Source organism: Glycine soja, chromosome 8 (assembly GCF_004193775.1).
Source record: "Glycine soja cultivar W05 chromosome 8, ASM419377v2, whole genome shotgun sequence".
NCBI lineage: Eukaryota > Viridiplantae > Streptophyta > Magnoliopsida > Fabales > Fabaceae > Glycine > Glycine soja.
In genome coordinates, this window is record NC_041009.1 from 38,652,958 (window position 1) to 38,676,532 (window position 23,575).

General features: G+C 40.3%; 1 protein-coding gene across 1 annotated transcript; it reads right to left on the bottom strand.

Annotated features, from left to right (window-relative positions):
• Positions 1-8,844: 8,844 nt before the first annotated feature.
• LOC114424618 (zinc-finger homeodomain protein 2-like) lies at positions 8,845-10,196 on the bottom strand. The gene has a single exon (XM_028391482.1). It carries the CDS (start codon positions 10,045-10,047, stop codon positions 9,262-9,264), a length of 786 nt encoding a protein of 261 aa, XP_028247283.1. The 5' UTR covers positions 10,048-10,196; the 3' UTR covers positions 8,845-9,261.
• Between the last annotated feature and the right edge of the window lie 13,379 nt (positions 10,197-23,575).

The following is a 23,575-nucleotide window of genomic DNA, read 5'->3' on the forward strand; positions in this document are numbered from 1 at the left end:
AGCCCCGTGATATTTGGTTACCTTAGCTAACAACGAGCTGATGTCGGTGGCCTCTTTTTTCCTTTCACTTGGAGGTGCATACCTCCACGGGACTGCGTGGCTGTTTCGGTATGGGAAAGGAACAGGTTTAACTACCGAGGGGTATCGAGGCTTTTGTGGAGCTGCGTCCTTGGTGAAATATATCACCAAAGGTTTATGCCTCCCAAAACTTCTTTCATCTGTGGACTGCATACATATATGCTGCTCTTCCCTCCCCTCATCGCCGACTTCCAGTCGGCCTTGATCTATCATCTGTTGCAACAAGTCCTCCACTGCTAAACATGTTTCCATGTTATATAGCTCGCCAGGATGCAACAAACAAGAATCCTCTTCATGCCCACCGTGGGGAATTACACCCCCCTTTTGTAGGGCCTCATAGATAAACCTCCTAGGGGTCGCCACGTCCTTTAAAGGCTTAGACCTGCGCGGCCTATCCGACTCAATGGCATTAACTGCTCCCCCTCCATGATTGGCGAGTGGGTTTGTTTTCACGTTGGGCCGATCCTCTTGAAACGTCAGCCATCCGGTGTCTATCAAATGTTGGACCTTGTATTTAAGGGCCAGGCATTTTTCGGTGGAGTGGCCTGGGGTTTTCCCATGGTACGTGCAAGTTGCGTTAGGGTCATACCACTTTGGGAAAGGATGTTGGTAGATCTTCCCGGGAGTTATTACGGCCATTTGGTTGGCGATGAGGGACGGCAAGAGGTCTTCATACGTCATTGGGATCGGGGTGAATTCTGGAATCGGCCTCGGGGGAAAGTTCCTCATCGAGTTGGAACCAGCACCAAAGTGGGCATTGCCGGCCGGGCGAGTCGTGGTTGGAGCCGGAGCTTGGGGGTCCTCCCGTTGGATCGGGGTGGGCGCTCTAGGCTGTACGGGTGCTGAATTGGAGGAGTTCCCAGCATGAGCTGAGAAGCTCGGATGATGTTGCGCGTACTGATGTACCATGACAGGTCTGCGGGGGCTTGACCCATGCGGGCGCCGAAGAGACGACATGGGTATCTCCTTCCTTCCTTTTTGCCCCAGTTGCTCCGATTCTCCTAGCATTGGCACTTGTGGAGGAGACGTAATCGAACTTCCCTTTTTTCAACCCTACTTTGATTCTTTCCCCGGCGAACACCAAGTCCACGAAGCTGGAAGGCATGTAGCCTACCAACTTCTCATAGTAAAACACTGGCAAGGTGTCTACCATCATGGTAATCATCTCCCTTTCGACCATGGGAGGGGCCACTTGTGCTGCCAGGTCCCTCCACCGTTGTGCGTACTCTTTAAAGATCTCACTTTCCTTCTTAACCATGTTCTGTAGCTGAGTGCGATCAGGAGCCATATCGGAATTATACTGATATTGCCTCAAGAAGACAGTAATCAGGTCCTTCCAAGTACGGATGCGGGAAGCTTCCAGATTAGTGTACCAAATAACCGCGGCTCCAGCCAAGCTATCTTGGAAAAAGTGCATTAACAACTTTTCATCCCTAGAGTGCGCCCCCATCTTGCGACAATACATCTTGAGATGGTTCTTAGGACAAGTCGTCCCTTTATACTTGTCGAAATCAGGTACCTTGAATTTTGGGGGGATGACGACATCCGATACCAAGCAAAGATCCGTCATGTCCGCGAACGGATAGTCACCAAAGCCTTCAACAGCTCTCAATCTCTCCTCGAGGAGATCGAGTTTCCTTCTTTCTTCCGCCGCTAGGGGTGGTCCTTCTGTGGACAAGAATATTGGCTGTTCTGTGAGGTTGTGTTGAGGCAATATGTTGGGTGTCGGCCCCTCGACTGGGATCGGGGGGTAGAAATCGACATCTCCTTGGGCATACTCTCGATGATCTTCATGGGCCTCGTCGGGCTGTCGAGGAAGCTCCCCTTCAAGGATGGGGGAAGAGACATGACTCGCGTCATCATGCACGACTAGCGGCATGTAATTAGGTGGTAATCCATAAGGGTGAGCCACCCGGTTGTATCCCAAATGAGGGTTGCTGGTGTGCCCTAGTGTGCTCATTTCTCGTCCTACCGTGTTTGGGGGAGGATAGTGCGCGGTAGCTAGGAGAGTTGGGTCTGTTTTGGCAGCCGAACTAACAGCGGCAGTGGTGGCCACGTTTTTCTCCATGAGTTGTCTCATTCCTAACATGGCCTCCATCATGGAAGCCATTTGCTCTTTCAAAGCCGACATGTCGGCTTTCATCTGTTCCCGTGTCTCCTCTTGATCACCCATCGTTCTAGATTTGGATCTAGTGCGATAGGGATGCCTTGGGACATGTTTAGTTATGGTGTTTTTCCTAAAAAACCAAACGTGAGGAGTAGGTAAAGAAAAATGAATGCATGCTAGAGATAAAATGCGGGAGTGATTTGATTCGCATTGACTTTTGGAGTAAAAACATGGGATAAACTCATTTCATTCAGAAAGTTATAACTAGTCAAGATTTGAGTGACAAATACAAGTTTCCTAGAGGTTTCTAATTATATGGGCCATTAAATCTATCATATGCTGACAATAGCCGAGAAGTTCGTGGATCTCCTCGGGGGCGGAGTAGGTGTCCGCCATCGCTTTGGCCTTGGCTAGCAATCGGGGAAGTTCTTGACTCTCGTTCAAGGTAAGAGCAAATCGGTCCATCCACATTGTTGCCTCTTGATGTAACGAGTCGATCACCCTTCCTCTAGCCTCCTTTTCTGCGTACACTCGGGCATACTCGTCCGCCACTTTATGCTCGTGGGCCGTGGCTAGATTTAGCTCTTCTTGGTACCTGCTGACGATGGCTAGCATGTTGGTCTCTGTTTTGTATAACCGCTAAGACAAGTTTCTTTTGGACCTTGAGCAAACCTTCAACTCATCTTTCAAGATCAAACTGTCTACTCGTGATTGGTCCCCTTCCTCTCTCCGGAGCTTAAGCACGCTGTTACTGCCCCTCAGAACTTGTTCCGGTCGTGCTCTTCCCTACGAGCCCTCTTGGTTTCTTGTTCCAAGGCTTTAGTGGTAGCTATATTTATATCTCTCAGTTCGGCATTCTCCTTTCGGATCTTCAGAGCTACTGATTTGAACCTTTCTTTGACTGTTTGAGCTTGCTCGAGTGTTGCCCTAAGGGCCTGCACCTCTTCATCTTCCTCCGGTGCCTCAACTTCCTCCCTTTTAGCGGTTCTTAAACTCGGGAGCCAATCCAAACCTTGCACGTGGGCTTTCAACCACTTACGGTAGCCACCAATGGGCCCATTGTTACTGCCCCTGAGTTCTTTGTCCTTCTTTTGCACCACCTCCCATGCCTTGCGGACCTTCTGAAGTACATCCATGTTGGTCTTATTGAAACCTCGTGAAATGACAGGCACGAGCTCTTCCTCTAGTGGTGTCCCTCTCATAGGGTAGCCAAGTTGCCTTATAGCAAGAACGAGATTGTAACTGATGCAACCCCTTGTCCCCATCAAGGGAACATTCAGAAATCCTCAGCATGAAATAAGAACCCCGGTTCCCCCTTCTTTCCATCGAGGGAACCAGCTGACGACGCTTCTTCTTTGTTTGCTAAGAGTCGGTCCCAATTTGCCCCTCCTTTCTCTGTGCATGAACGGTGGCTTTCTAGCGGGCAAGCATGCCTCACCTCTTGGCGAAAAAGGTGTGAAACCAACCATACATAAAGAGCCGGAGTACAGCAAGCAATCCTCGTACTGCTCTTCTCACATCTTCGGTCGAAAGTGTCATATAGGTCGGCTAGCATAGCGACAACCGAGCTTTCCTTGTGGTCATGATAAGCAAGAAAAGCGTCGATCGCTGCTAGGTCCACCAATCCATCCACATTTGGAAAGAGGACTCCTCCGAAGCTCAATAGTGCGAGAATGTCTATGAACGGGGCCCATTCGCCTCTACCTGCCAAGATTCTTGCCTTTGCCTCTAAGCATTTTCTCGGTATTCCAACCACCCCATTTTCGAGTTGCTTTCTGTGGTCTAATTCCTGCGCCGAGATTTGGAATATCTTAGAAATTCTAGCTAATGAGGGATAGAACCCTGAGAAGAGGTATGGTCTCCTTCCCCCTAGAGGACATCCTAGGATCTCTTCAAATTCTTCCACCATGGGTGATAGCTGGAAGTCCCCAAAAGTGAAGCATCTCAACGGCTGATCATAATACTGGGCGAGGGAGGCAATGGCCTCTGTGGAGACTTCTGCCATGGCTAGGTCCCAGATCTTACCGTAAGCTTTGTGAAAAGCTTGCCGCTGGAGCTGACCCATCAACTGCCCTAACTCTTTTAGACTGGTGATTCCTAGGCTCTTGACCTTGACTTGATAGAACCTCATTTTAAGCAAAGGCGTTTGACTTGATCCCATGTTTTACTAAAGTGAAACAAAATCTAGTGCGAATCAAAACTCTGACATCTATCATGGGTGGAATGGATGAATGCATGAAGAAATGCATATGACACAGATGCAATTTATGAATACGGGAGCCCGGGAAATTGTCTCCTTCTTAGATACAACGTCTTGGGGTAGCACAGTGCCCGACGTATGTATTTAAGAAGGTGACATGGACCCTCCGTTGGTTTGCCAAAGAGAGGGCATCAAGACAGAACCCGTGCATGGTGCATATGCGAAAGGCACAACACGGGGATGTACATAGTACGACAATATTCACAAACAAATATAAGCAAAAGGGTACATGACACTTATGCATGGCAGTGTGAAAAATGGAACGCAACGTATCTGCTCCGTGCCCCTATTTAAGGGACCTATATGGGAGGGAGCTAAAAAGGCTTTTAGTGATAATTCCCAAGGTGGTCATATCTCTCTTGATGGTCTCTAGAGGTATCATCTCCTTCGAAGAACATATTGCAGCAGTAGGGACTACTAGCAACAATATGTTATCAAAGAGAAAAACTATAGATGAGGGTTCACTGTAATCAAGCAAGTCGGAGACCTAGCATGATCACAGATTCACCTCCACTCCTTATGTTCCCACGAACCCGGGTATAGGGCCCTTTTTCAACTCACCGTGTGTGCAAATAGTATTGGTCTTTGCGTGCATCAAATGAATAAATATTTACCTCATGCATACATTTTGAAACACACTAAAAGCATCAAAGAGTTATATATACAAGAACATATGAAAAATAAAGGGAAACCAACAAAGGAGAAAGTCATGACAAAACATTGCGTAAGATTAAATGGCCTAACTCTCTAAAAATATTCCCCAGTGGAGTCGCCAACTGTCGCAACCTACCCTTCGGCGGGAGGGCGATGCGGGACTTGCTGGAAGCGTCTTCCAAGAAAGGAATACGTGCGGAGTCACCACCAACGTTTATTTGAGGAAAACGTAGGAAAAACCAGAAAAGACGTGGTCTACGAACTTTAAGTGAAAAGTTTGTGAGTTGTATTTACGTACGGGGAAGGTATTAGCACCCCACACGTCTGTCATAAGGGACAACAACCTTTAATCAAATGTGCAAACATGACTTCAATTTGTTTTACGTTCCCTTTTATGTGTTTATGTCTTTTTATGCCTTTTATATTTTTTTATCTTTTTGTGGTCGACGAGGGTGTTTCCCTTGCTCCTACATATTCCTCAATTGTGATAAGGAAATCAGACCTACGTAGTTCTTTGAGAACTAAGCGTTGGTTAAGTTGTTTTTATCCTTCTTTGCAAGATATATTTTGATTGAATGAAAGGTCATTTAAGGCGTTGAACCATTAAACAATCTTTCAGTTCTTTTTGAAAAGAGAGAAAACATTAAGGCATTGGACCATTAATGATCTCTTGTTATTTTTGAAAAGAGATAATAAAGCTACGTGTTGACTTTAGGCCATTTTTAGAAATCTTATGTTTAACTAATAAAAGCGGAAAAGACCATTTTAAGGCGTTGGACCTTAAAAAATGGCTTTTTAGGTGATGACAAAAGTTTGATTTATGAATTGATTTTAGCCTTAGTTTCAATTTGGTTATTAGTCAATTCGATTAAGAAAGGAAAATCCCAAAGAAAAACGTCCGATTGATTTTGCCTTTTTTTGGTTTTAAAAGTGGTTACGGCATGACCGAACGGTCGGAATTCATTTTAAAAGATGTTACAATACGAATAATCGATGGAAATTTATTTTATTTTTGATTAGGCAGGAAAATGACTTATATAAATGACTAAAGCACGTCAAAAAGGGGGTACGGAAAGTAAATGAAATAAAAATAAAAGCACGTGAAACAAATGAGGACTACTAAGGGTACATAGAATGAATTGAAAAGTTCGATTTCGGGAACTTACCGGTTGAAGATCGAAGAACGACGAAGAACAAACGAGGAACGACGAAGAACAGTTGAAAATCTTCGCGAAATCACCCACGGAAACGTCTCGGAAACGTTACGGAAGCGCCTCGGCTTGGATTTTCTTCACGGAAACAATTTTTCTCACTAATTTTAAGTGATTCTCAGATACCAGGAGGGTTGAACATTTTTGTTCTTCCCTCCTCCCCCTATTTATAGCAAAATGAGGGAGGAGCTTACCACCCAGCTCGCCCAGGCGAGCTATTTTGGAGAACTTCCTGGAAGGCCCAAGTGAGCTGGTTGCTATTTGCACTCCCTGTTTACTAAATACACCCCATGCCCCCCTTTTTTGCTGATTCTTTTTCTGTAACGTTACGAAACTTTACGAATTTCGCAACGATACTCGTTTTCTTTCCGTAATGTCACGAAACCTTACGGATTATGCAATCATCCCTTCTTTGGCTTCCGAAATATTACGAAACTTCATGGATTGGGCAACAATGCTTTCTTTTGACTTCGGCATATTACGGAACTTCACGGATTGCGCAACAATGCTTTCTTTTGACTTCCGGCATATTACGAAACTTCACGGATTACGCAACAATGGATGCCAAGTACCTCGAAGTGGTCAAACGAGGGTCGCATCCCAACAAACAGATGGTCCCCAGACGAAATTAGGGTATGACAATCACATTGAAATACCTGTTAGTGAGGCGCGGTGGCGGTGGTGCAACAATGTTATTTGGTGGTGGTCGAATTTTGGTCATGGTGGATGAAGGGTGGAGAATATGGTTCTGGTCGGAGATGATGCGGCACAACGATGCTGGTGTGGTAGTGTTGTTTGTGTGAGATGGGTGGAGAATATTTTTAAAATTCAAAATGAGGGCAAAATTGTGCATATCTATTCAACAATACCCAGATGGTGCATAGGGGAGAGGATTTTGAAACTCAAAAAAAAAAAAAAAAACTGGATTGACAAAAATGGCCTCCAATTGGGCAAGTGTCAATTTTTTAAATTGTTCAATTTTGTATAATAAACATCCTAATGTTTGCTTATAATAAAAGTAGATTTGCGACTTTAAAATCATAAATAATTTTATTCAAAATAATATTTTTTATTTATTTATTGATTTTATATTTTATATATTATTTTATTTAATATTTTTCTATATTTTTCTATAAATAAAAAATATAAAAATATTAATTTAAATAAAATTATTTACGACTTTAAAATGGTAAACAATTTAAGACTTTAAAGTCATCAATAATTTTATTTAAATTAATATTTTTATTATTTATTTAGTTAAATATTTTATATATTTTATATATTATTTTTATTTAATATTTTCTAAATTTTTTATAAATAAAATGATATAAAAAATATAGGAAATATTAAATAAAAATATGTATAAAAATATTAATTTAAATAAAATTATTTATAACTTTAAATTCGCCTAATAATTTTATATAAGTTAATATTTTATTTTAGTTAATATTTTTTTAAATTTTATGTATTTTTAATTTCGTATTTTTATATATTGTTTTATTGAATATTTATTATATTATTTTATTTAATATATTTTCTATAAATAAAACACTAATAAAATGAAGATGTGACTATATATATAACTTTAAAGTTAAGCTTGTTAGAGTATATTACAATTAAGAAAAAAGTCTTTTACATAAAGAAAAAATATAGAAATAATTAAATAAAATAATATATAAAAAATTAAATTAAATTAAAATTAAAAATATTAATTTAAATAAAAAAGTCATAAATAATTTATGACTTCAAAATCCCATTTAAAAGAAAAGACGAAGTCACAATTTTTTTTACGACTTCAATAGAGAAGAAAAAGGTTGTAAAATGAATTACGACTTTGAACTGAGAAGTCGTGAGATATACTACGACTTATTTGTTTTTGGGTGTTTTTGGGTATTTATTTAAAATTTATTTAGAAACAAATTACCCATTTTAGATCTTTTCGCCTGAAAAATGCAATTCGGAAGAGATTGATGGTAGAAAGTTTCTCCTCCCAACAACTATCTTAGTATATAAGAGACCATATGAGAGTTTCAGAATCAATAAAAAAAAAATTGAAATGATCCAATTACCTTTCGTCACCACTATCATTCATGCACGCAAACTAAAACGAAACTGATACCTATTCCCTCATCAACGCAACAATGTTCCAAAAACGGTTCCACCAACCATAACACATTTTTTTTATTATAATGATCGTAATTAGAGTTGTTGGCTCTCATGTGATCTTAGGATATGGACCATATGAAAGTTTCAGAATCAACAAACAAAAACAAAAATAATTCAATTACCTTTGTCATCGTCACTATTCACGCGCTCAAATTAGAATAAAACTAATCACTATTCCCTTATTAATGCAATAATGTTCCAAAAACGGGTTCCATCGACCATCACACACTTTTTTTGTAATAACCATAATTAGAATTTTTGGGTCACCAGTGAAACCCCAGTATCCCCACAAATTTGATCTTTTGTGTCGACAATTGAATTAATCTCTGATGCATATTCCTTTTTTTTCAAAGTAACAAAACATGCACTAAGAAAAACAAACACCGTCGATTGATATTCAGAACCAAGTAAACCAGTTCACCAACAACAATGTTGTTGGAATTAGAATCATGGATCCTCAAACATTATACCAACCAACATAACCAAATGGATTACCGAAAATACCCCCACCCTTCTCCCATGTCCTAAGAAATTAAAATTAAACAAGGTGAGCATAAAGAGAAAAAAACCCTAAGAACTAATGTCTTGACCAGCTAGCATGAGCAGACTTATTAGACATTCAGCAACGCAATCTCCCAGGCTTCAACGTTGAGCTTCTAGCTTGGAATGATGGTTGTTATTATTGTTATGGTAACTAAAAACATAGAAGCATATATATTTATAGCGAGAGAGAGAGAGAAAGAGAAAGAGTGAAAATGGGTGGATTTATTTTTTCCTTCTAGCCTCTAGGGCTTCTTACCTAAGGTGTGCTTGTTATTATGCATCCACACCTTTAGCACATGACGTTGAACACCGATTTCGGAGCAAAACTCTTGCACGACGCTGTCATCATTCTTTTGCATCCTCCACCCGAGTTTCTCAGCGAAGACCAACATCTTGTCTTTCTGATGCTGGGTAAATTTGGTCCTGAAGCGTTTTTTGCTGCTCGACCCAGACCCATCATGAGTGGTGGCACCACTCGTAGGGTCTGAGTCCTCCAGGTCTTCCAAGGGGGGCTGGGGCCCACCTCCTCCTGACAAGGACGGGTGTGCCAGCATGGCACGTTGGTGCCCCGTCATGTGTGGGTACCCCGGCGGGGCACGATAGTAAGCTGCAAATGGCACTGGGGGTTGCAGCGGTGGGTGGTGGTGGTGGAAGGGCACTGAGTAGGTGTCGTGGGTCTCCTTACGATGGAAGTTTCGGTGGCAGCTGCACACAACGCATTTTAGCGCTTCCAGGGTGCCCTCCTCACCCCCCGGCAGGAACTCGATGCAGCCGTCGATAATGTGTTTACCGATTGAGACACCATGGTTCTTGAGGCATTCTTGGTACTTTCCCTTGCCACTGTTTTGGGCCACAATGTTGGTGGGTGGTGCCACTGGAACCGCCATTGGCACCGCCATTGGTACCACTTCCACCACTGGCTCTTGTTCGCCGTGATTCAGTGGCATTCCAAACTCTTCATAGCTCGTTGCTGCTACTGCTGTGGGCAGCCCAAGCTCAGCTTCCTCATGATGCTTCTGAAATTCCATTTTGGAAATATGAGAATTTCTTGCTTGAAAGGTGTGATCGTTGAGGGTGGTGGGTGATTGAACATATAAACAAGTGCTGAAGAGGAAACAAACAAGAAGTATTGAATGAACTCTTTTAATTTCTCTCTCTCATATAGCAGTTTCAATTTCATACACTTTTTTTGCTTCTCTGTTTTATCCCCGATATCCCCTCTTATGCAACTCTTAATTCTTCATCCTTGTCTTCCACCGGGTAAATCCAATTACCTTGGTAATTTCTCTCTCTCTCTCTCTTACAAAAGCATTAATGGATGTTTGAGGAGACATGAATTTCTTATTGGTGGAAAACATTAATCTAATATTATTATCACTCCTAATATTGATAGATAAGAAAGCAAACAAAAGTTAATCTGATGGGTAAAAATCTTATCTTACATAAATAATGAAGATTTAAATCTTGTAGATGTAAGGACTTTATTGGTAAATAATATACAAGTATGCTTTTGTAAGGACTGTAATTAGGATTTTGGTTTTTCAATGAGATTCTGAGATATTTTGATAAGTGTTAGTTCCTTAGACCAACTATGAGACTAATCCTTAATATGGAGAATAGTTACAGTTAAAATTCATTGTCCCTTTCCAAATAGGTGTTCATCTAAACAATGCATTTTAGTGTGACTAAATTACAACAATACCCCCTAAGGTTTCTTGAAATTGCACGTAAACCTCTCTTTTTTTACCAATACAACAACCTCCCTTATAGGATACATGGTATAATATTTTGCAAACAATTAAGGGGGGTTAATATAATTTGTAACAGGTGTCAATATATTGTTCTTCAAACAAGGATCGGGGTTTAGTGTAGGTGTAAAAACTTAGGAGTACTATGTGTAATTTCAAGAAATCTTAGGGGATATTATTGTAATCTACTCTTTTAGTTTGGGATTGTCAAACAATGTGTTAAAGACATGATAATTTATTTGAACAATAAATGTGAGTCTTTAATAGAAGGCGTTACTAATTTATTTGAATAATAAATTGATGGATTATTCGAGGACCATTTAAAGATATGGTTTTATAGTGGACCATTAGTTTTAACCGTTAATGGCGACCATAATTAGGGTCTTTCAATCTTCTATGTGATTTTTGAGATATTTGTGTAAATTTTAGTTATTTAGACCAATTATGAGACTAACCCTTAATATAAAGCTTAACTACACTAAAGGTTCATTTCCCCTTGCAAAATACGTGTTCAACCGAGCAATGTATTAAAAACATGTTAATTTATTTGAATAATAAATATGAGTATTTAATAGGAGGTGTGATTAATTTGTTTGAATAGTAGATCAAAAATACGTGTTCAACTAAGCAATACATTGTAATTTGGGACAATCAAGCAATGCGTTAAAGACATGTTAATTTATTTGAATAATAAATGCTAGTCTTTAATAGGAGGTGTGATTAATTTGTGTGAATAATATATTGATATATTCATTGATGACCATTTAAAGATGTGATTTTACGGTGGAGCATTAGTTTTAATCGTTTATGACCATTGTGATTAGGGTCTTTAATTCTTCAATGGGTTCCTGAGATTTTTCCATTAGTTTTAATTCTTTAGACCAATTATGAGAATAACCCTTAGTATAAAGCTTAACTATGCTTAAGGTTCATTGCACCTTCCAAAATACGTGTTCAACTAAGCAATGCTTTGTAGTTCGGGACAATCAAGTAATGCGTTAAAGACATGTTAATTTATTTGAATAATAAATGTGAGTCTTTAATAGGAGGTGTGATTAATTTGTTTGAATAGTAGATTGACGGATTCTTTGATGACCATTTAAAGACATGGTTTGATATTTTTTTGTGATCAGATGTGATTTTACGGTGGATCATTTGTTTTAATCGTTTATGACCATTGAAATTAGGGTCTTTAATTCTTCAATGGGTTCCTAAGATTTTTCCATTAGTTTTAATTCTTTAGACCAATTATGAGACTAACCCTTAGTATAAAGCTTAACTTCGCTTAAGATTCATTGCAACTTCCAAAATACGTGTTCAACTAAGCAATGCATTGTAGTTCAGGACAATCAAGCAATGCATTAAAGACATGTTAATTTATTTGAATAATAAATTCTAGCCTTTAATAGGAGGCGTGATCAATTTGTTTTAATAATAAATTGATGGATTCTTTGATGACCATTTAAAGATGTGATTTTACGGTGGATCATTAGTTTTAATCGTTTATGATCATTGTAATTAGGGTCTTTGATTCTTCAATGAGTTCCTCACATTTTTCCATTAGTTTTAATTCTTTAGACCAATTATGAGACTAACCCTTAGTATAAAGCTTAACAACACTTAAGGTTCAATGCCCCTTCGAAACTATGTGTTCAACTAAGCAATGCATTAAAGACATGTTAATTTAATTGAATAATAAATGCGAGTCTTTATTAGGAGGTGTGATTAATTCATTTAATATAATAAATGGGCGGATTATTCAGGGAGTAGTTGAAGATTTGATTTATTCTAGACTATTACTTTTTGTTGAACTACTGACCTCAATAACTTAAGAGGGGGTGAATTAATTAAATTTTAAAATTTTCCCGCTAACAAATTTTAACCCCCTTTTAAATGATACATGATAGACTCAGAATGTAGAAGAAGAAGAAGAAACAATCAATTTAATAATGTTCTTTTAAATGCGTAAGACAAAGTAAACTGCAATAAAATAACTGAGATAAGGGAAGAGAGAATTGCAAAATCATTTTATCCTGGTTTGGCCACTCCCCGTGCCTACGTCCAGTCCTTAAGCAACCCACTTGAGATTTTCCACTATCTTTGTAAATTCTTTACAACTTCTGAACACATCTTGGGATTCTTCTCTCTTGTGTTTAGGATTCTCATAAGTCAAGAGACGAACAATCTCTTTATCACAACAATGTTTTTAGAATTTATAGAAAAATTTCTCTCTTTTAGAGATGGTAATACAAATTGAAGATCTTAAAAGAATACTCAATTGATTTGCAAGTGTTTGGCCAATAGTTGTTTAGAGAGCATTTAACAACTAAGTTCTCTTTTAAAATCTCTCTCTTGTACTTTTCAAAGTCAGACACACATATATATAGGCCCATTGTGCCTTTTCAAAATGGTTTGAAGAGATGAGTCTTTTCAAAAAGATTTTCTGAGGATTTTTCATTGGTAATCGATTACAGGATTCTGGTAATCGATTACATAGTTATATTTCTGAAGAGTCATAACTTTTCAAAAAAAAATTTATCTCTTCACTGGTAATCAATTACACATATCAAAATTCAAACAGTTTTGTGTCATTAGTCAAAAATATCTTCACAAACTCTCTGGTAATTGACCACACAATCTGGTAATTGATTACTAGTTCAAAAATATCTTTTTGAACTAATTTAGCTTTTGATAAAAGAGTGTTTGATACTGAAGATGTTGAGTCCAAACTAAAGCAATCAAATTGAGATTCTTTAAACAAACTTACTATGTTCTTATCTTAGATTTACTTGATGTTCTTCTTTTGACTTGATTCAATCCATACTCATCAAGTAACCTTTTTGGCATCATCAAAACCCACATGATATTCATTCACATTCTCTCCTTTTTTTATGATGAAAACCATCTTTAGGTAATACTTTGGCATCATCAAAACCTGCATGATATACATTCACATTCTCCCCCTTTTTGATGATGACAACTGCCATACCCTAATTTCGTCCGGGGGTACTTGCGGTCGACTTTCAAACCTTGTTTGCTCCCTTTGGAACACTCAAAACAAGCATTTTTGCTTAATCCATAAAGTTTCGCAACATTCTGGAAGTCAAAACAAGCATTGTTGCATAATCCGTAAAGTTTCGCAACATTCCGGAAATAAAAAACAAGCATTGTTGCGTAATCCGTAGAGTTTCGTGACATTTCAGAAGGAAAACATGTATCTTTGCGTAATCCGTAAAGTTCTGCAACATTTCGGAAAGAAATCGATAAAAAAAACTCAAAAGAGAGGTGTATTTAATAAAAAGGAGGTGTAGATAACAATTTTTAAATCTGGGCCCATCTAGAGGATTTCAATTCATTTCTTCGTTCTTCAACCAGTAAGTTTTTGAATCCGAGGCTTTCAATTCATTTCTTGTTTTGTTGGCTTTCATCTTTATTTCGTTCGCTTTCGGTTTTCTTTTGTTTCGTTTTTAAAGAGTTTTGACCAATCGTTTAAGTCGTTATCTCACCTAATAAATGATAAAATGAATTTCAACTGAGCATTTGCGTTGTAATCTCGTTTAATCACTGTTAAAGCAAAATCTAACCGATCGTTCACACTGTAACCTTGGTTAAACCAAAAAAAGCAAAATAATAATAAAATAATCAAAATATCTTGGAAAAAAATAATAATAAAATAATCAAAAAATTAATCGGACATTTTTTCTTTGAAAGTTTCCTTGAATTAATTGACTAATAACCAAAGTGAAGCTAAGACTAAAATCAACTCATAAATCAAGCTTTGTCCGCAAAAATCACTAAAAACCGTTTTAAGGTCCAACGCCTTAAATGATCCTCTTTGTTTTTATCGGTTAACATGGACCTTTCAAAAGCATAAAATCAACACATAACTTTACCGCTTTTGCAAGAACTACGTAGGTCTGAGTTCCTCACCACAAATCGAGGATACGTAGGAGCAGAAGCCCCGCTTTTGTCGACCACCCCTTTTCAAACAAACCAAGAGATCGTTAATGGTCCAACGCCTTAACATTTCTCTACTTTCAAAAACCAAGAGATCGTTAATGGTCCAACGCCTTAACGTTTCTCTCCTTTCAAAAACAAGAGACCGTTAATGGTCCAACGCCTTAACGTTTCTCTCCTTTCAAAATCAAAAGATCGTTCAATGGTCCAATGCCTTAAATGACCTTTTGTTCGGTTAAAATATATCTTGCGAAAAAAGATAAAAACAACTTAACCAATGTTTAGTTATAAAGAACTACGTAGGTCTGATTTCCTCATCGCAGTTGAGGAATACGTAAGAGCAAAGGAAATACCCTTGTCGACCACAAAAAGATAAAAAATACAAAAAGCCCCATAGAAAACCACAAAAACATAAAAAAGGTAAAATACATAATTTTGAAGTCATGTTTTGCACACTTGATTAAAGGCTGTCGTCCCTTGTGACGGATGCATTGGGTGCTAATACCTTCCCCGTGTGTAAAAACAACTCCCGAACCTTTCACAATTAAAGTTCGTAGATCACACGTTCTGCTTTTTCCGACGTTTTCCTCGAATAAACATTGGTGGCGACTCCGCGCGCATTCCTTCCTTGGAAGACGCACCCGTGTGCCTCCCATCGCTCTCCTACCAAAGGGTAGGTTGTGACAGTTGGCGACTCCACTAGGGACTGTTTTAAGAGAGTTAGGACATTTTGATCTATGTGCATTCCTTACCATGACTTCTCTTTTGTTTGTTTCCCTTTATTTCTCTTACGTTCTTGTATATAACTCTTTGATGCTTTTAGTGTGTTTTTTAATGTATGCATGAAATAGATATTTATTCATTTGATGCACACGAACACCAACAACTTTTTGCACACACGGTGAGTTGAAAAGGGGCCCTATACCCGGGTCCATGGGAACATAAGGAGTGGAGGTGAATTTATGATCATGCTGGGTCTCCGACTTGCTTGATAACAGTGAACCCTCATCTAGAGTTTTTCTCTTTGATAACATATTGTTGCTGGTAGTCCCTACTGCCGCAATATGTTTTTCAAAGGGGATGATACCTCTAGAAACCATCAAGAGAGATATGACCACCTTGAGAATTATCACTAAAAGCCTTTTAGTTCCTCCCGTTTAGGTCCCTAAAATAGGGGCACGAAGCCAACACGTTGTGTGCCTTTTAAACACTACCATGCATATAACCTAAATGTCATGTATGTCTTTGCTGTATGATTATTTATGGATATTGCCATACTGTGTACATCCCCATGTTGTGCTTTTGCGCGTCTGCATCATGTCGTCACGCATGCATTGTATGTTGGTCTCGTCTTTTGTCACGGGAAGCCGTAAGGTCCATATCACCTTCTTAACTGCACATATGGGGCACTGCACCCCCAAATGTGCAAGTAAGAAGAGATGATTTTTCGAGCTCTCGTGTCCATAAATGCATTCATATCATGCATCGCATAAGCATCTCTTCATGGCATCGTAATGGACATACCGTTCCTACATTTGTCACTTATCATTTCATGCATTGCATTTTGCATAAGTCATTTCTTCACCATTAACATGTTTTTGCACACCTTTGTCATGTTCGCTCATGCATGATCCTTGCATTTTCCTCTGCAAAACAAAGAAAGTCACGATAAAGCTCAAACAATGCATCATTCGCATACATCCGTGCTTTTCATTGGTTGCATTGCTCATTGCATTCTTTCCCTGAAAACCAAAATTTAATCATTGTTATCATAAGGGAAGAACACACTTTACGACACCCTTACTGAACACATGCTAGAGCTGGAGTAATGGCTGAAGTAAATGAGGTGCAAGAGCTGATGAAGGCCGACATGGAGGCCATGAAAGAACAAATGGTCACAATGCTGGAGGCCATGATGAGCATGAAGAAGATAATGGAGGTCAATGCGGTTGCACGTACTCACCTTCAGAGGGATGGACGCACTCACCTAAAAAGGATTACACGTCCTCGCCTTCAGAGGGCTACACGTTTTTTCCTTCAGAGGGTTGCACACCCTCGACTTCAGAGGACTTCATGCCCTTACCTTCAGAGGACTGCACATCCTCACCTTCAGAGGGCTACACGCCCTCGCCTTCAGAGGACTACACGTCCTCACCTTCAGAGGACTACACGTCCTTACCTTCAGAGGGCTACACATCTTCGCCTTGAGAGGACTACACGTCCTCGTCTTCAGAGGACATCAAGTCCTGACCTTCAGAGCACTACATGTCCTTGCCTTCAGAGGACTGCACATCCTCGCCTACAGAGGGCTACACGCCCTCGCCTTCAGAAGGCTCCACGCCCTCGACTTCAAAGGACTACACGTCCTCGCCTTCAGAGTGCTGCACGCCCTTGCCTTCAGAGGGATACATGTCCTGACCTTCAGAGGTTTGCAGGCCCTCGCCTTCGGAGGGCTACAAACCCTTGCTTTTAGAGGACTGCGCCTTCAAAGGACTACACGTCCTCGCCTTCAGAGGGCTACAGGTCCTGACCTTCAGAGGACTACAAGTCCTCGCCGTCAGAGGGCTCCATGTCCTCGCCTTCAGAGGACTACACGTCCTCGCCTTCAGAGGACTGCATGTCCTCATCTTGGGAGGACAACATGTCCTCACCTTCAGAGGACTACACGTCCTAACCTTCAGAGGACTACACGTCCTCGCCTTTAGCGGACTACATGTCCTCGCCTTTAGAGGAATGCACGTCCTTGCCTTCAGAGGACTACACATCCTCGCCTTCATAGGACTACACGTCCTCGCCTTCAGAGGGCGACACACCCACACCTTTAGAGGACCACACATCCTCACCTTCAGAGGACTACACGCTCACCAACATGACCATTCTTACACAGATATGGATGACATTGCTACTTAGCAATATTCTGCCCAACGACCACAATGTCGATCTCCCCCTGTGGAAGTATCAATTGGTCTGTGCCGTCACGACATAGGTAAGTATGCATGTGGCTCAACTGATTTCTAATGCCATCTACTATTTGTAGGGTTTGCGCCCCCTACGAGGGGTCCCTTGGACTCGGAGAAGTCCAACAGGGCCCTAGGGTTCCTGGCTCTGATCACCAGGCCCTCATTAACCGGGCTTTCATCGAGAAGTTTTGTGCCCCCAGGCAGGCGCAGGGTGAGGCACCACAGCAGCCTGGGGACGACCAGCAGGGGGCAACAGACGCATCACCACCACCTTCAGGGTCCACCTCAGCTCATCTACAAAGGCTGGAGTGTTGCCTACGACATGTGGCCGACCAGTAGGAGACCAACCACCCATGCAAGTACGAGCAGGTACTGGGCCCATGATCGACAAATCGTCATCACGCGTCCAGCTCAAGACGTTATAGAAGCGCTACTAGGAGGCAACCTAGAATTGGCTGCGAAGAAGCTCCCTACGACAAGATCCAGGAAGGGCACCATTGAAGAGGGTTCCAATGCGACCCCGCAATCCGACACAGGCTTCGACAAACACTGATTCCAGAGCGTGGAACATCAGTAGCATTTCGAGGCCATCGAGGGATGGTCATTCCTCAGACAGAGACAAAGGCAACTAAGGGATAATGAATTTCCGGATTTCCTTGGAGGAGGCTGAGCCATACGACTGGAATCACCAAACTTGTGATTTATCCTTCATTATTACTTTCAATTATTTTTTTATTTCCCTTGTGATTTGACATTATTTGCTTCCAGTTATTATGTCCATTGTGATTAAATTGAACATGCAGTTATTTGTCGCATTGCGAGTAATTTATCGCTTTGGGCATATGGTCGTACTAACTTTACGATGATTTGTTCGAAACGCAAAAAATATGTAGGTCTTGTGCACTTTCATTCCCACACCTTTTTCAAAAAGATGTGATCTCGGGCATCAACCGTGTCCAGGTTACAAGCTATTTTTAATCTTTTGAAAAAAAAGAGAAAGAGAAGAAACAAAAACAAACAAGAACAAAAAATATATCTTTCAGCTAAAAAGCCAGTACGCTTTTGAAAAGAAATAACTTCCAGCTTTTCTTTGAAAAAAGATTCAATGATCATAACACCAGTTTTTGGTGAAAAAAATGTGTATACACCTGAAGGGTGAATGCTGTGAAAATTTTCCCGAATGCCCAAAATGGACTCGGATGAATGCATGAATTAATAAAAGAACATGTTTTGGAAACACTGGGTTGACTTAAATAGGGAAAATGAATCTTGAGCCCTAGTGTCACATGACCATAAAAACTTGATGCTTGAGTGTCCACATGGGTGCATGCATGACCAGTTTTGCATAAAATTACCAAATCATCATTGTTGCATGTGTGTCATGTAAATAGTGTGAGACATTCCTTTATCCCTGAACCGCTGGCCAAGCCAACGCCCTGACATATATCATGTCCAACCGTTCTACAAGCCTTGGGCCAAAATCCCAACTCACCATAAACCTTGACCCAGGGTGAGAATGTCCATCCTCGCCCTCGGAAAAAACTAAAAAAAAGAAGAAAAAGAAAGTTCCCGATCAAAGATCGGAAGAAAACAAAAGAAGAGAAAAAAAAGAAAGTTCCCAATCAAAGATCAGAAGAAAACAAAAGAAAAATAAAGTTCTCGATCAAAGATCGGAAGAAAACAGAAAGGAATTATACAGAAAGGTCTTTGGACCAGACAGTATGTGAACAAACATACAGAGTTGTCACGAGCAAGTAAGAAAAGAAAGAAAACCACGACTGGAAGTGGTCCTCTCCCTTTGATTACCAACCAAAATCTTGTGCGCTGGCGACTTTTTCGCCCTGCACTAAACAAAAACATAAAAGGAAAAGGCCAAAACACTCAAAGCCAAATTTCCAACCATAAACACCATTCCCGAAAAAGTCCTATTGATCCATGATCACGCATGTTATCTCTGATATGATAGGAAATGAGTTGCAAAGTCAAATCATGACATATCTATGGTTCAGAATTAGGATAAAACACTTTCCTGTGTGAGATTGATACACTTTGAGTAGTTTTTTTCTCTATTCTCAGTTGGACCCAGTGTTTCCTCTAAATGGTCGTTTAGAAACGAAATGCTAAAGTCCAAAATCTCATTTGTGGTTATGAGAAAATTTTATCAGCATACTCTCCTTCCCCAATACACACATTGTTTTTCTCCAAAAATTATATGTTGCTCTAATCAGTTTGAGGTTTTGTTCTTTACTAAAACATGTTCGCATTTCAGTGAAAGAACACTAAGACTATTTTAGTCTCACAAAATCAAGAACTACGTAGGTCTGAGTTCCTCATCAAAAATTGAGGATACGAAGGAGCAAAAGCCTCGCTTTAGTCGACCAACCCATCCTCCTATCGTGACCCATGAGTCTGGTAGCATGCAGAGACGCCTTATGGTTATCCGCACCTTTTGTCAACCAGAGGCAAGCAAGCCCGTTGACACGTAGAGACCAATGTGGTCATCTGCACCCTTCCCGGAGATGTCAGCGTCTTCCGGCCGAGACCGCAAAACAACATCATTTCTGCTATCGTGATCCAAGGGTCCGGTAAAACGCGATCACACCTTATGATTATCCGCACCTTTTGTCAACCAGAGGCAAGCGAGCCTGTTGACACGCAGAGACCAATGTGGTCTTCTGCACCCTTCACGGAGATGTCAGCGTCTTCTGGCCGATACCGCAAAAAAGTCTCATTTCTGCTATCGTGACCCAAGGGTTCGATAGTACACGGACACACCTTATGGTTATCCGCACCTTTTGTCAACCAGAGGCAAGCGAGCCCGTTGACACGCAGATACCAATGTGGTCATCTGCACCCTTCCCGGAGATGTCAGCGTCAACCGACCGAGACCGCAAAAAAGTCTCATTTCTGCTATCGTGACCCAAGGATCCGGTAGCACGTGGACACACCTTATGGTTATCCGCCCCTTTTTTCAACCAGAGGCAAGCGAGCCCGTTGACACGTAGAGACCAATGTGGTCATCTGCACCCTTCCCGAAGATGTCAGCGACAACCGACCGAGACCGCAAAAAAGTCTCATTTCTGCTATCGTGACCCAAGGGCCCGGTAGCACGCGGACACACCTTATGGTTATCCGCACCTTTTGTCAACCAGAGGCAAGTGAGCCCGTTGACACGCAGAGACTGTAGAAGCAAGCTTCATGATGATGAATCAAGTTGATTCAAGTTGTTTTGATGATAACAAAGATGATGACAAAAAGCTCAAAAGAATGATTTCAAGATTGAGTCAACAAGTTCAAGATTAAGATAAATTTCAAGAGAAGAATCAAGAAGATTCAAGAATCAAGAGAAGCTTGATTTCAAGATTCAAGAGAAGAAATCAAGAAGACCTCACATGGGAAGTATTGAAAAGATTTTTCAAAAAACAAACATAGCACAGTTTTGTTTTTCAAAAGAGTTTTTCTCAAAATTTTCTAAGTTTCCAGAGTTTTTACTCTCTGGAAATCGACTTCCAGTTTCCTGTAATCGATTACCAGTGGAAAAGTTTGATTTCAAAAGCTTTTAACTGAATTTGAAACGTTCCAATTGTTTTTTAAATGGTGTAATCGATTACAATATATTGGTAATCGATTACCAGTGTATCTGAACGTTGAAATTCAAATTCAATTGTGAAGAGTCACATCTTTTCATAAAATTATTTGTGTAATTGATTACATGGTTTTGGTAATCGATTACCAGTGACAAGTTTTGAATAAAAATCAAGAGATGTAACTCTTCCAATGGTTTTCAGGTTTTTCTCAAGGTTATAACTCTTCCAATGGTTTTTCTTGACCAGACATGAGGAGTCTATAAAAGCAAGACCTTGACTTGAATTTCTATAACTTTATATATATACTTATACATCCTTTGAATCTCTTTGAACATCTTTTTGAACTTCTTCTTCTTCTTCTTCCTTTGCCAAAAGCTTTCAAAGGACTAACCGCCTGAGATATCTTTTGTTTCCCCTTCACAAAGTTTAAAAGGACTAACCGCCTGAGAACTTTGTCTTAACACATTGGAGGGTACACCCTTTGTGGTACAAGTAGAGGGTACATCTACTTGGGTTGTTGTAACTAAGAACAAGAGAGGGTACATCTACTTGGGTTGTTGTAACTGAGAACAAGAGATGGTACATCTCTTGTGGATCAGGTCAAGTAGAGGGTACATCCACTTGGTTGTTCAAAGAGAACAAGGGAGGGTACATCCCTTGTGGATCTTTGCTTGTAAAGGATTTTACAAGGTTGAAAGAAATCTCAAGGACCGCAGGTCACTTGGGGACTGGATGTAGGCACGGGTTGTTGCCGAACCAGTATAAAATTCTTGTGTTTGTCTTCTTCTTCCCACCACTCTTTAATTTCCGCTGTGCACTTTAATTATCGCTTTTACTTTTGGTTAAGTTTCTATTTCTGTTCTTTACTTTCTTAACATTATAGTAAAAGCCAAATTGAATTTAGTAACATTAAGAAGGAAATATTTTTAATAAGTAAAGGTTCATTAATAATTAATTCAGCCCCCCCCCCTTCTTAATTATTTCGAGGCCACTTGATCCAACAGAGACCAATGTGGTCATCTGCACCCTTCCCGGAGATGTCAGCATCTTCCGATCGAGACCGCAAAACAGTCTCATTTCTGCTATCGTGACCCAAGGATCCGGTAGCACGTGGACACACCTTATGGTTATCCGCACCTTTTTTCAACCAGAGGCAAGTGAGCCTGTTGACACGTAGATGCCAATTTGGTCATTTGCACCCTTCCCGGAGAGTTCAGCGTCTTCCGCCCGAGACCACAAAAAAGTCTCAGTTCTGCTATTGTGACCCAAGGGTCCAGTAGCACGCAGACACACCTTATGGTTATCCGCACCTTTTGTCAACCAGAGGCAAGCGAGCCCATTGACACGTAGAGACCAATGTGGTCATCTGTACCCTTCCTAGAGAGGTCAGCGTCTTTTGGCCGAGACCGCAAAAAAGTCTCAATTCTGCTATCGTGACCCAAGGGTCCGGTAGCATGCAAACACACCTTATGGTTATCCGCACCTTCTGTCAACTATAGGCAAGCGAACCTGTTGACACGCAGAGACCAATGTGGTCATCTGCACCCTTCCCGGAGATGTCAGAGTCTTCCGGCCAAGACCACAAATTCTTCCCATTAGAAGTATTGATAGCTTTCACTTGAATTTCATCCAATTTCTCTAACCTTGATTCCTTGACACCTAACCCACATAAATAGAAACTCATAGTTAGTGACAATAGCAACATTTGTTGCATCCTTCATAAAAAGGAAATTTGACACTAAAACCATCATGACTTGATTCTGCTAGAAATCCTAATGGAATTTGGGTGAGACATTTTGTCAAACACCTCATAAGCAAAAAAAATTTCAACATTTCATCAATGGTGTTCAACAATATCCATATGCTTAGATGGTGTACGAGAGCTTGCAATTTTTTTGGTCTGTCAATTAATGGTCATTGTTGCTTTTGTAACCTAAGACTTGCTAGAATTCATAATGGAATTTGGGTGAGGCATTTTGTTAAACACCTCATAAGCAAAAAAAATTTCAACAATTTTAAGTAGAATTTGTTTTTATGATATAAGAAGCAAAAGTAAGACTAAAAAACATCATCTAAAAATTGGAACGTATATCAAATAAAATGTCCTTATGTAATGAGAAGAAAGAAGCAACAAAAGAAAAATATTTCAAACTTGATCTATCACTGTCACAACCTACCCTTCGGCGGGAGGGCGACGCGGGACTCGCCGGAAGCGTCTTCCAAGAAAGGAACACGCGCGGAGTCGCCACCAATGTTTATTTGAGGAAAACGTCGGAAAAACCGGAAAAGACATGGTCTACGAAC